General features: G+C 43.6%; 1 protein-coding gene across 3 annotated transcripts in view; it reads right to left on the reverse strand.

Annotated features, from left to right (window-relative positions):
* The window catches only part of Nubpl (NUBP iron-sulfur cluster assembly factor, mitochondrial), a 206,279-nt gene that overhangs the window by 18,394 nt on the left and 172,945 nt on the right, over positions 1 to 14,940 (reverse strand). For all 3 annotated transcript variants that reach the window (XM_006975272.4, XM_076550679.1, XM_042260627.2), the window contains one exon: positions 12,612 to 12,697. In XM_006975272.4, coding sequence (XP_006975334.1) covers positions 12,612 to 12,697 — 86 coding nt within the window. The remainder of the gene's footprint in view (positions 1 to 12,611; positions 12,698 to 14,940) is intronic.

Genomic DNA, 14,940 nt, shown 5'->3' on the forward strand with positions numbered 1-14,940 from the left:
ATGGTTTCTGCTTCTGTTACTGCCTCTAGGTTCTTGCTTTGAAGTCTTTCCCTGAATTCTTTCCATGATGGACTATGATGTGGAAGTGTAAGATGAAATAAACACTTTTCTCCCCAAGTTGCTTTTGGTCATGTTTTACTACAGCATTAGAATCCCTAACTAAGACTCCTTTATCAATACACAGTTTGAAAACTCACCCATTTCACAGATTTCTCTCTGTTCTGTCGATTGCTTTCTTACTTGTACTGATGCGATGTCATCTGTCCATTTCTGCATCTTTCAACTCCAGAAAGTCCCTGCCCAGAGTAAGGTCACAGGAGAGCTTTTCTCGGGTTTTCTTCTAATAGCCTTATAGTCTCATGTCTTATAATTATGCTTTTAGATCATCTGAAGTTGGCTTTTGTGTAAGTGTGAGGCAGGGTCTAATTTAATTCTTTTCATGTGATCCACAGTTGTCTCTACACCATCTATCAATGACTGTCCTTTCTCCATTGCATACTCTTGACATTTTGGTTTAAAATCACTGATCAAATGTGTATATTTATTTCAGAGCATTTAGGTGCTTGGTTTCTTGAATACAAATAATAAGTGTGCTCATCTTATAAAAATTACTCAAGGTATTCACTCACAATAGTGCCGTTTATGTAGGCATGTTTAGCTCAATAAAAGTTGTTTTCAAAGAAGGAGGTGCTCACGGGCTAAAGAGATGCTCAGTCATTAAGAATGGGAACACAGGACTTGAGTCTGGTTCCTGCACCCACATCAGGTGGCTCTGAACGACCTATAATTCCATCTCCTGGGATCAGGTGCCCTCCTATGGCCTCTGTGGGCACCTACACTCAGGTGCATGTGGTCCCTATTGCTCCCTGCCATGCACATAATTAAAAACTCTTTACCATGAAAATAATGGTAATAAAGCATTAAGAACAAATAACCGAGATGATATATTAGACATTTGTGAACTACCACAAACCAACCATCTGCTCCAAATGGAAATTTTCCATAAAAGCAAAGAAGATAGGGTAAGATTATGATGAGCTCCCGGGAGGACCAGTCTCCTGCTCTTACATAACACTGCAGTGTATACCTGAGACATCTAACCCCAGAGAAGCTCCAAAGTGACGGGGGTATGCAATCCATCAATCAAGCAGCCATCAGCCACATGTGGCTACTAAACACTGGTGATGGAGCTGGTCTAGATTGAGACGTGTTTAAGTAAAATTCAGGCTGTCAATGACTTAGAGGATTAAGAACATGGAAAACATTTCTGTAACTTAGGTTCACAAGTTATTTATTATTATTATTATTATTATTATTATTATTATTATTATTGGTTTTTCGAGACAGGGTTTCTCTGTGTAGCTTTGCGCCTTTCCTAGATCTCACTCTGTAGCCCAGACTGGACTCAAACTCAGAGATCCACCTGGCTCTGCCTCCCGAGTGCTAAGATTAAAGGCGTGTGCCACCACTGCCTGGCCACAAGTTCTTTATTTTTAAGGATTTGAATCAAAGCATACCATGAGCATGCACACATACACAGGTACACAGACAGAAGTGGATGGCTGTATAGTCTTGTGAAGTAAGCACACTCCTGTTACCAAGGTTGTGTTAAGGAAAAACCAGCGACGGGACTCTAGATGTCTCCTTGTATACCTCTGAGAATACTTCTCAAAGAAACACACAAACCTGATTTCAATACAGCAAATTAATTTGATCTGATCTTGAACTTTCTAGGAGTGAGTTATACAATGAAGCTCTTTTCTTTCCATGTGATTCATCTCTTTGTAATTTATTTGTAATTCATTTCCATGGAGCCGCAATATTCTATAATCCATTCTTCTATTACTGTACATATGGGCTATTTCTAAGCCTTGGATATTATAAATTAGCATCTATGAATGATTTTATATTTCCTTTTTGAAGTCCGAGTACTATATTATATCTAGATATCATTCCCACGGTGGTTTGAATTTGCATGGCCATAACTGTGATGAAGCTAAGCACATTGTAAGTGTCTTTCGGTCATATGTGGTCAGCGGCCACAATGTGCCTTTTCAGGCATTCTGCCTGTTTTTGCAAACTCCTATTCTTTCTTACTGAACAGTAACAGTTGCCGGGGGAAGGGTGGCAAGGTGGCTCAGTGGGTAAAGGCAAGCCTGACAACCTGAGTGTGAGTCTCAGAACACAAAGACGGGCCGAGAGGGCCAGCTCCACAAAGTGGTTCTCCAATGTTCACACAGGCGGCATGGAACATGAATTCCCCAGCCACGTTATGTACTTGTTTGTGTCCACACAAAAAAAATTTAAAAAATCCTTTGGATAACTTTTTTTAGTTTTTAAAATGGATTTCATATCAAAATTTTATTTTTAATGTATGTAATTTAAATAACTTTACCTGTTTTGTCTTATTTTTACATTAAAAATATAGCTACCTCAAATTTTCAATTTATATTTAAAGCTTACTTTCTATTTCCATTGGACATTGCGTCCCTAGACAACGTCTGACCATGAGCGTTCTTTGGAAGTCATTCTATCTAATGGCAAATGTACAAAGATGCACAAAAATATGTTATTAGGTTCTGAGGTTTATTATAAGTATTTTAATTAATTGTTTAGATTTACTATTAATGATTGTTGTCATTGTGTGTGTGCATGTGTGCTATGGTCACACATGGAGGTCAGAGGACAACTCCATGGTAGCAATTCTCTCCGGTCATTTATGAGCATACATATGCATACATGTTATTTATGTGTATATATATGAATACTAGATGCACGGTTTGTCATATATATATATGTCATAAATTTTCTCTTTAAATAATTAAAAAGGAGAAATCCATTATTAACAAATGCAGACTGCATGACAAATGACCGTTTAGACCAGGGTTAGTTATGGGAAAGCCTGTAGGGAGAGTGTGAGCTTAGAAGCTACTGTACTTCCTGACGTGAGAGCATCCTCCAGCCACTGAGGTCTGGAATGGAAGAATCTAGAACATCCATATTCCAATTTTGTTTATAGAGACTCTTCTCCTAAATAGGAAATAACTGATGTCTACATGATCCACACTAAAACAAAACAGCCTGCTCCCACCTTGTGAATGCTTTCGACATTGCTAAGCTGTTTATGTTTATTGCGGAGCTGCTGTGTGTGTCCTTTGACAGCAGACACATTAAAACAGCAGCTCTGTGCTAGCTTCATTTACATAACGCCACGAGCTGCAGCTGTAAGGACGCTCAATCATGTTTAATGCCTCATCAAAGCATAAGCTCCCTTTTTCCTTTTTTACCTCAGCTAGTTTTACTGGAAGAAAGCAAATATTACATGGCTGACTACCATCAGCCACCACCCCCATTTTACATGTTATTCCTGCATAATTCCTATCCATCACTGGCTCGGAATGCTACTTCTTTTATTAACATTTTAAAATTGACTCTCTTGAAATATCAACATTGCTCTGAATATTGGAGTTTTGTGTCTAAATGGACTGAATTAAGCAGGCTCAAAATTTTAAGTCCTTCTCTCCATTTAACCTCTGATTTAGGTAAGCAACAAGTAAGGTTGTCAGGTCACTATATAATCCAGTTTCTCAAGGTTACCATCAGGATAAATGCTGGCTGGAACCCGTCACAAGCATTAAAAGCTATGTTTTAAGAAACAGCGTGTGTGGTGGGAGAGGCAGCATGCTGGTAAGTAGAGAAATGAACAGTGGTAACGGAAAGAGACTAGATTTGTAAGTGCTTTTCTGTTCTCCATTGGCCCTGCGCCTGCGTTGGGTCGATCTGAAGCATGTGTACAGATACTATATATATATATTTTTTGGTTTTTCTGAATAATTTTAAAAATGAGATGATGATCTTGTTTTTTCCCTTTACAAGCAGTCTGATATGGAAAGAATGGATGGAGATACCGGTGTCTACACACCTCTCAGGGACCAGAGAAGTAGCCACAGGGACAACTTTTCGAGACCTTGCATTCTTAAGTCTCTACAAGGATTTATACTGGTTTCTGAAGTCTGCCACTGAAACAGTAACAGTCAGCCACTAATCATAATACTACACGCTACATTATGCCAAGTACTGGATACACGATCTTATTCGATTGCTGTTATGACCACTGGGGTGGGGATTACTGCCCCTCTTTCATGGATGAGAAAGCTGATGCTGAATTATCTGCTCTAGGTCACATAATAAATTACAAAGCTAAACTTCAGTCCAGGCCACGGATTTGTATGTGGGAACAGGACGACAAGTAAATGGACTAGGGGACTTTACTCATGGGGGCAAGTGGCCTTGGATAATGATAAGTCAATACGGTTTAGTAGAGCAATTTAACATAATAACTAAAGGCACTGCTACAGACGGGCTGATTCTCATCCTCCTTTGCACTCAGGACCACTGTTAAGCCTCAGGCTTCTCAACAATCGTAGTCATGTCCGTCTGTCTCTTGGCTATTGTCCCAAACCTAAGGGTCCATGGCTGCAACCCATGCTGTTCCTATTTCCTCTACTTTCTCTTTCTTACTTGAACAAGTGAAGCTCAGGGAGAAGCAGATACTAGACTCCTAGAATGTCTCTGATATCCTAGATATTCCAGGACACCCACAGCACCAACCTCAATTCCAGGTTGGCTGCACATCACAGGGGAGACTGTGAGCCCCGGAAAGAACAGACTGCTTGGGGGTGACTAGTGGAACTCAGTGCCCCACTAAACAGATGGACAAATCCGTGTATGTTTCCCTGTAAGATGGAAGAAACGATATCCTCTTCCTCTAGGGGTGTTGTGAGGGTAAGATGAGCCTAATTCATTAACTAACTTAGAAAGGTCCTCTAGCTTAGAGCACATGAAAACTTCTAAGAGACCTTGTGGAAAGACAAAGATGAGCCTGTGTCTATTCTCTAAGATGCAATTATGGCTAAGATGCAGTATGTTTTATTTTATTATTACTGGTATATTTTTATAAAGGGTAAAAGTCATTTTTCTTAAAAGTGGTAAAATTCCTTGCTGTCAAAAGGAAGTCATGGGTGATACAATATTTGCAAAGTAGTCAACATGTATTGCTCAAGAGAATTTAAACAGTGTGATGCAAGGTCCTCTTTGAGGCAATAACTTCTTTTTATATACATATAAGTTTATTTATTTTACATCCCAGCCCCAGTTTCCCTTTGCTCCTCTCTTCCCAGTCCCTTCCCCCTCCCCACTCTGTTCCCATCCCCCAATTTATTCCTCCATTTCTGTTCAGGAAAGGGCAGGCCTCCCATGGATATCAACAAATCCTGGCATATTAAGTTGCAGTCAGACTAAGCACCTCCCCATGTATTAAGGCTAGGCCAGGCGACCCAGTTGAGGTGTAGGGTCCCAAAGGCATGTAAAAGAGTTGTAGACGGCCCCTGTTCCCACTGTTAGGAGTCCCACAAGAACACCAAGCTACACAACTGTCACATATATGCAGAGGGTCTAGGTCAGTCCCATGCAGGTTCCCTGGTTGTCAGTTCAGTCTCTGTGAGGCCCTCTGAGCCCAGGTTAGTTTATTCTGTGGGTTTTCTTATGGTGTCCTTGACCCCTCTGGCTCCTACAATCGCTTCTCCCTATCTCCTGCAGGGTTCCCCAAATTCCGCCCGTCTAACATTTGGCTGTGGGTCTGCATCTGTTTCCATCAGTTGCTGGATGAAGCCTCTCCCATGACAATTAGGTGAGGCACCAATCTGGTCACAGGAGATGGCCAGTTCAGGTTATGTATCTGCTATTACTAAGACTCTTAGCTGGGGTCATCCTTGTGGATTCCTGGGAGATTCCCTTGTGCCACATTTTTACCTGGCTCCCAAATGCACCCCTTTCTAGTAGTCTCTTTCAGTAGTTTTCAGTAATCCCCCTCTGTACCCCACAACCTGATCGCTCATGTTCCCATCCCCAACCGCCCTCAGTCTATCATGAAATCTCTTCTATTTTCCCTTCCCAGGGAGATCTGGGCATTCTCCCCATGATCCCTCCTTATTACCAAGACTCTGGTCTGTGGGTTGTAGCATAGTTATCCTTTATTTTATAGCTAATATCCACTTATGAGTGAGTACATACCATGTTTTATCTTTCTCAGTCTGGGTTACCTCACTTGGGATGAATTTTTCTAGGTCCATCCATTTGCCTTCAAATTTTCTGGTGTCCTTGTTTTTAACAGCTGAGTAATACTCCATTGTATAAATGTACCACATTTTTTTTTTTTATCCATTCCTCAGTTGAGGGACATGTAGGTTGTTTCCAGATTCTGGCTATTACAAATAAAGCTGCTATAAACATAGTTGAACAAGTGTCCTTGTAGTATGATTGAGCATCCTTTGGGTATATGGCCAAGAGTGGAATAGCTGGGTCTTGAGGAAGATTGATTCCCAATTTTTTGAGAAACCACTGCTCAGTCTACAGAATGGGAAAAGATTTCACCAACTCCACATCCAACAGAGGGCTGAATTCTAAAACATATAAAGAACTCAAAAAACTAGATATCAACAAACCAAATAATCCAATTATAAATGGATTATTATTTACAGAGCTAAACGTAGAATTCTCAACAGAACAATCTCAAACGGCTGAGAAACACTTAAGGAGATGTTCAACATCCTTATCTGTCAGGGAAATGCAAATCAAAATGACTCTGAGAGTCCATCTTATACCTATCAGAATGGCTAAGGTCAAAAACACAAGTGACAGCTCATGCTGGAGAGGTGTGGAGTAAGGGGAACACTCCTCCATTGCTGGTGGGAGTGCAAAGCTACTTTGGAGCAATACTTCTTTAAGCACATCTTTATTTTTCTGTTTTTTATTGCTATAACAAAGTATCTGATGATAAATAAAGAGACTTTGTGCTCACAGTTTCGGAAATTATAGGACATGGTTATGAATATCTCATGGCATATGGAAGGAGCTTGTAGAAAGGGGGAAATCATATCTGAGAGCAGAAAGCCAGAGGATGATTTGGGTTATACTTACTCTTATAATTAACTGGTCCCACAGTCTCTTCTGAGAACATGGCCCTAGTGACCTAACAAAGGCACCGCCTCTTAGAGGTCCCCCCACCACCCTGAAAACCAAGCCAACTGGTACAGGGCCCTCGGAAGGACAAACCACACCCAAACCACAGCAGCACGGGAGGGTGAACAGGTGGGACTGAGGCCACTTCACACACAGAGAGTAAAAGTACTTCATTGTCACGCTGAGCAGAAGATCAGCTCCTGGTAGATGAATTTGTGGAAAGCTAACTCCCCAAGTTCCTTTGACTTCTGCTTGTTTGGTTTGAACCCCGAGGCAGTCAACTCTAAGCCTGCCAATCCTCCTCCAATATGTGAGGCCCTCCTTTTCACTGCCACTATTTGGGATCAGGCTCTGACTGTCCATCACCCTGCCAGTGTGTTTCACACGGCGATCCCCTAGAAAGGCACATGGAGGTGTGTTTATAACTGTCAGTGTCGGGAAATGAGGGTTTCTCTTAAGAACTTAGGCCGATGCTCTGTAATACCTTTGGCTATATCTTTTTCTGTACTGATTCATGACCAACGGTGCATCACATGACGCCTCTGACCATTCCGCTACTTCCTTTCTGCTCCGTGCGCTCTTGGAGCCCGTCCTTCCTAGAAATCTCTAGCAGATGAAAACATGCTAAAGCTCCGTCCTAGGTGCATCTACTTCTTGGCCAGCTTTTTAATGGGCTCCCTTCATAAGAAAAGTCCAGATCTCAGTTACAGACCAACTGAGCGATCCTCAACACTGCTGGACTTGCCTGAGTTTTCAGACTCAGTATCCCTAGACCTAATAAGAAAGATCCTCCCCAGATCATTGATCTAGTACCTATTTAGTAAGCAGCTGCAGGTATAGACATAGACTTAGCATCCCTAGACCTAATAAGAAAGATCCTCCCAGATCATTCATCTAGTACATATTTAGTAAGCAGCTGCAGGTTTAGACGCAGACCAAGGCTGGTGGTCCCTCCATCGACGGAGCTTACAGTGTGGGGCTGCAAAGGTGCAAGGTGAAAGAAGAACACATGAAGCCATGGACAGGAGGAGCTCTCCTAGTTAACAGTGCTACGTCAAGTCCAAGTCCATTTGTTTAGTCTGGGTACCTAAGGATGAAAAGAGATTTCCTAAGTGAAAAGTGAGGGTAAAATGTGCTCAGGTGGGAAGCGGCATGCTGAAGACTCTGAGGACACGTGGGATGCAGGAACGCTGCAGGAGTGGAACACCAAGGTGACTGTGACAGAGGACAGGGCAGAGTCACCTATGTACAGGGGAGGACGAACAGTGGGCAGGGGATGGCATCTACCCTGGGTCGCAGTGACAGTATGTCTGTGTGCCAGGTGGCTGAGCTGGGCAGGATGGTTAAGGCAGGTTCCCTTACCACCCAGAAACCTGGACTGTTCTGTGAAGACAGTCAGGTAAACCTGTAATGGGGTGAGAGGCAAACTGGACGTGTGTATAAGGAGTTGACAGCAAGCATCATTAACTTCATGTGGCCTATTAAAAGGAGAAGAAAAAAAAAAAAAAAAAAAACTAGGGCAAGTAACTCCTGAGCTGAAATCATAGGTTCCCCAGGATGGAAATGACTTCATCAGGCAACAGGCCACCATGTCGGAATTACAGAACTATGAGAAGAAGCAAATCGAATAAAGGCTATCCCAATACCAGCCCGCTGGTCCAGCTGAGAAATGTTCTTAGTCTCAGAATGTAGGTCCCACCCCCACATCAGAGCTAATCAGCGGGTCAAAAGTACTCAGAGAAAGGCACTGCTTTCCTTTCTGAGGTCATCACAGACACTCAGTCCATGCAGGCCAGCAAAAGTCAACCTGACATGGGCTAGAGTCACCAGGGAAGAGGAAACCTCAGCTGAGTAATTATGAATTACCAACTGATACAGGAGCATCCAGCCCACTGTGGACTTGGGCAGGCAGGCCTGGACTGTGTAAGAAAGGCAGCTGAGCAAGCCAGGGAAAGGAAGCCAGGAAGCATCATTTCTCCATGGTTTCTGCTTTGGCTTCCTTCAGTGCTGGAGAGTGATGCTTGAGATGAAACAAACCATTTCCTCCCACGTTGCCCTTGGTCATGGCATTTATCACAGCAACAGAAAGCAAACTGGAACACAATGCTGAAGCAGAAAGAACATCAAGTATCAGCAAAAACGTACTCATGGAACATGTCCGTTAACAACCGTTTGCTGAATTAAAGTTCTACGAGCCCTTATATAACTAAGAAATAAGAGAGTAAACACACATTGTGGTACTTTTCAGGAGCTGTGTTAGCTCCCAAAGAAAGGACCAAGGAAGAAAATGCCTGTGAGGCCAAACATTCAGGCGTTAAAACAGTAGCAAGGAACGTGAGGTGCTCTTGGAAAAGGATGTAAACAACGTGGGTCAGAATGAAACCATAGACAAATCACTCATTATTAAAAATGGATAAGGCTAAACATTCTTATGTGTCTGAAAAAGAGTCTACCTACAAATCCTGCCATAATCAAAGATTTGTCATAGTTTTTTATCATTTCAGGCAGAGGGCTGAATTTAATCCTTCATCTCTTTCCTCCTTTCCCAAGCTATGCATGGAGTTAAGAAATCATTTAAATGGACTCCAAAACGTTCTTGCAGACATCACTAAACTCTGTCCATACCAATGAATTCCAATGACATCACTGTTTCCATGGTAACTAATGTACTTCAAAGGGGGGAAACAGAACAAGACTGAAAACCAGGGATAGGAAGACAGTGGAATAAACAGTGTAGCATCACCTCTGCATTTATGGAACGCATTTGAATTCCCAATGCTCGGCCATTTCTTAGACTCTGGGGCTTTTAAGAGCCACCAGGCTCTCTGAAGTCGTCACAGTCACTTCTCACCGATAACCAAGACCCACTTTTCTAGGGAGCAGTACCACGTCTGTCAGGCTGCACACAGTGCTCAGGGCTGGCAAGTTCTCGTTCACTGTGAGCCTTACTACAGCACACACAAGCTGTTCCTTGGGTTTACGAGATGATTAAGACATTCTACCTGTTTTTAAATTGTTTTTGCAGCATAGAGGACAAATGATTAAAATCAGGGCATAAAAAGGGGGCTGTCATCGTGGAGATACAGCAGGCAGAGGTCCAAAATGCCAGCAGGAGGGATGAGTAATTCCATCTTGGAAACAGCCAGGGAACGCGCAGCCCCAGTGGCCTTCACTTCCATGCCATTTAGTCCCAACACACCCATGACCACATCCTGGCCCTGTCAAGACCCAGGACCGCCCTAACGCTACAGTCTTAACGTCACGGGTGTGATCCCAGGCAGCTGCCGCCTCTTTTCATTAACCCTGGCTGCAGCCCCATGGGCTCATGCAGCCCGCTACCCCTCACTTCCTGGTGATACTCCCTTGTTACCATCCTCAACTTTTACCCTTACGTGGCATCTAGCCAGCAATATCCCAGCCTGAGCTCAGTGACCAGCCTCCCCCCCCCCGCCCCCCCCCCCCCCCCCCCCGTTCTGTTCTGTAGGAATTATCTGGCCTACTCTCTGTCTTGGAGACCAGGGGGAAAAAAATCCATCACAACATATGAGACTCTTTTCTTCATTATTTATAGGTCAAGAAGTGTTGCAGGCGTCAGAGGGACGTAACAGCTGAACTAAAAGTCTACATGCCAAATGTGGCGGCTATGGTCATCAGACTTGGAATAAACAGAGTCCAGGAAGGTCCCGACCCACAGCCACTAACATCTCAAATGACAGCGATGGTTGAAATGACCTGCTACTATAAAAATGATCATTTCTGAGAGGAAACGAGAGAGAAAATCTGATTCCTGCTCTTTGAAAACCAATCTCCTTCAAGGAATTGCTCATGTTGAGTGTGGTAGGCGTATGTCTCTACCTTCACCCCAGCAGTCACATGCAGGCAGGCAGAGGGCAGGCTAGCACCGGGACCCTGAAGTGATAGTAACAGGCCAATGGTCCTCATACCTACTTTCTGCCAGGGAGGATTACAGATCACTTGTTAACTTGGTGCATCAATTTTGGTAGGAGGCTGCTTGTCTCTTTGCCGCTTTATATTTTAATCTCACATTACTCAGTGACCTGCAGAGCCATTTCTTTATCTAGTTTATCCTGGAGGACAGTACAAAGTCACACTGCTCCAAACACAGGCAACAGAGAAAGTTTTCTGTCTGCAGTGGCCATGTGGTTATCATCGCCTTACATTTCTTCCCAGCTCAGTTTCAGAGCCTAGAACCCTGGCTCTAAACTGACTAGTCACGTGTTTGGGTCCGCCAGTGAAAACAGCCGCGGTGACCTGGAGAGAAAGCAGACAGGCGAGTCCCTTACAGGCTCCTTCTCTCTCAGCAGTGGCCGTTTGTCTAGTCAGGGGACACAGCTCCACTCTAGCTGGCATGGGAGTAGACACACGGCGGGGAAGGTCACCTTCTGTCTTCCATGCATACCGGCTTACAACTTTCAAGGCTCCTCTCAGAGAAAAACACTTAAGAAAGCATCCCTGAACTGCTTCCTGTGTCATGGTCTCACTGAAGAATTTGAGGAAAGTTGTGAGTTCTTTCCACACCCGAACAAACAAAACTATCACATAGTTTGTGGTGGAGAGCAGGCAGGTTAGAGAATTATGAGAACTGTGAAGATAATACATGGGCCTGAGTTTTTATAAATTGTTATTGAGTATTACGGTGTATAAACACGTGAACACAGGCATGTACTGCATGATGCACATGTGGAGGTCAGAGGGGAAATCTGTGAGTCGGTTCTCTTTTCACCTTTACCGGGTTCTGTTAGATCTAAAGTGCACTTGGGGAGCCACATGGACAGACGCATCACAGAGGTCTTGTTCTAACTGACCTCTGGTACTCCTCCAGGGCTTTTGTGGAGGCACCCAAGAAGACAGACCCTTTTCCTTACAGGAAAAAGGAAGAGGAGTGTGATTAACATATAGTTTCTTCCTCACAAGAATCTAGTGAAAGTCTGTGTCTGGTCTCGGTAGTGGCTCTCTCGAGCAAGCAGCTTGTCTTAACCATGTGCAAATGGACAGTGTCTTAATTGGTAGCATGTGTTCTTCCTTTGGCTGCTAGAAAATTCATAGCATATTTAAGTTCCTTAATGGCGTGCAATTTGTTTGCTGACTTTACTTTGGGCTCCATCTGATCTTAATTATTCTTTGTCTATTTTTATTACATTCTTACATTATTTTGTCATGTACAGAATATCCGGAAACACTCCCCAGAAGAACGTGGGCTATGGAGAGTTAAAATGTGGGCGGCTGGAGGAAAAGGAGCTCCCTTTCACCTCCTTTCCCACAGGTGTCCAGTCTATCAGGAAAGCATTTCCTGAGACAGACGCTCACGTGACTCTGGCAGCATTTGGAGAACAGAGCTCTTTAGAAAGCTTGCAATCCTGGAACCCTGCTTCAGAATTCTTCCTGCTCGGCATCATGTTTGGACACTTATGTAGCTTTAAGTATGTTTTATAGTAATGGGAAAGATCAACCAGCAGCCTTATGAAGTTCTACAAAAGGTTCAACTAAAACTCGGATGCTGCTTTGTTAATGGCTTGGATCTTGGGCTAGACAAGCTTCATACTTTTACCAGTGAGGGGGTAAATGCTTACGGGCACGTGGACCTTTCGAAACATCTCTGCACCCTTGCGGGCATCCATCAATGCAATGTCCTGAGGTGTGGAGACGATCACAGCACCTGACCAAAAGGGAAACACAGCAACACCATCTTTTAATGCTTGAGAGAGAGCTTGCTTCCAACATGATTTGATTCACATGTTCACAGAGTCTGCCGTGTTACCTGGCCAATTCACACAAGTTTGACACAAGCCAATAAAATGGTGTCTACTTTTCCCTTTCCTGCCCTTGACTCCTGGCTTCCGAAATCAGCCAGAGCATTGCAACCGCTTCCCATTCAAACATGTGTTAGTGAGACGTGTGCTGGGCCGGTCTGGCTGCCCAGAAGCAGGGGTCTAACAGCACGCCAGAGAGAATGAGGATTGTCACATACAGTTCCAAGCATTGTACAGGAGATGGGCTTGAGGCCATGAAGTTCTAACAGAGGGACAAGAAGGAGCGCTCCCAGGAAGAGGGGGTGGTGAGGACGATGTGCAGCGCGGAGAAGTGGAAGACAAGGAGCGCTCCCAGGAAGAGGGGGTGGTGAGGACGATGAAGAGGGGGTGGTGAGGACGATGTGTAGCGCGGAGAAGTGGAAGACAAGGAGAAGCAATAGGAAGGGGTTCAGAAAGAGGTCACTCCTAAGCTGAGTTCAAAAGCTGACGTCGTTCTGAAACACTCGCACTGTGGCAAATGGTTTGGGGGAGGATGTACAGCCAAGGGCCGGGGCAGAAGGACGGATGAAGACTGGCCAGGCTTAAATGGAGTCTGCACGGAGTGATGGTGTTTCGGGTCCCCACTATTACCCTGCCCAGGCAGATGGCCCTGGAATAGTGTTCAGGGGGAAATGCAGGACTGATCTTCACTAAGTAGAAACAATGAAGGTCTGGTATGATTAACAGAATCTGAGACCTTCTTGAATTCTGTGGTTTCTTCTAGATACTCCAAAAATGAGGCTATTACAGATCACATGTGACCATCAGCTTATAACGACACAGAAACACGACATTTCTATCAAAGCAAATGAAAACAGAGGCAGGATTAGCAATAGATAAAGTTCAAACAGTGCCACACAGTACTGTCTGAAGGTCTAGTGGGAGATGCTAGGTAAGGGAAAGTGGCAGGGGCCTAAGTGACCACAACACCCGCGTGGGGAGACAGGCGTACCAAGCTAGAACAAGCAAGATCGCATGGCACTTCAACAGGAAGCCATAAACTCTTCTTAAAGTCAACATTTCTTCTCATCAAAATCTTTATCTTTCACATTAATGTCAATACTTTGGATTTCATTGATTTTTAAAAAATTTTTGGTTGCACTTCATTGCTAAACATCTTGCTTGTTTGTTTGTTTGTTTGTTTGTTTGTAGCTAGAGTTTTTCTGGTTCTTTCCTGGCCCACGGTCAGGACAAATCTCTCTCACCTGCCAGTCCCACAGCCGCTCAGACCCAACCGAGTAAACACATAGAGACTTATATTGCTTACAAACTGTATGGCCGTGGCAGGCTTCTTGTTATCTAGTTCTTATATCTTAAATTAACCCATTTCTATTCATCTATAAGTTGCTACATGGCTCGTGGCTTACCGGTACCTTACACCTCGCTTGTCATGGCGGCGGCTGGCAGTGTCTCTCTACCTCAGCCTTCCACTTCCCAGAATTCTCCTCTCTCCTTGTCCCGCCTATACTTCCTGCCTGGCTACTGGCCAATCAGTGTTTTATTTACTACAGCTCTGACCTCTTGGGCTTTTAACTCTGAATTTGGCTCTGTGTTTCTTATTTAATAAGACTGTTCATCTACATTTGTTTGTTTAATTTAGAGGAAACTTTAAAAGGAGAGTTGTTAGCCATTACTGAAGCTTGAGACTCAAATACACAAGGATTCAAAGTCTGATCCAACAGCTGATGGGCCGTGTGAACACGGAATCACTCAACCTATGTGGACTTCCGTTTCTTCACCCACAAAGCGGCCCAGTGACACCTGCTTCCCACAGTTGCTGCTCTTCACACCACTAGACGCAATGTCTGATACGATGACGCCTTGCATCCAATGAGAGATACTTGCTGTTAATATCATCACTACTATGTTTATTACTATTAATAAAATGTTTCAGATGTTGCCAGAAAGGTAATTTCCTTGTGCCATTAGACAGATCATCATGAATGGCTGCAGCTTTCTTTTCTTAATTTCTCTGCTTAACAACCCAAAAGCTAGTCAATAGTTCTTTTAAGATGATGAATCACATCTCTGCAAACTTATTCTCTACACATACAAAGTATTTCCACCATCTGCCACCATCTCGGTTCTGTTATTAATATATTTTCATATT

The sequence above is a fragment of the Peromyscus maniculatus genome, chromosome 14 (genome assembly GCF_049852395.1).
Source record: "Peromyscus maniculatus bairdii isolate BWxNUB_F1_BW_parent chromosome 14, HU_Pman_BW_mat_3.1, whole genome shotgun sequence".
Classification (NCBI taxonomy): Eukaryota; Metazoa; Chordata; class Mammalia; order Rodentia; family Cricetidae; genus Peromyscus; species Peromyscus maniculatus.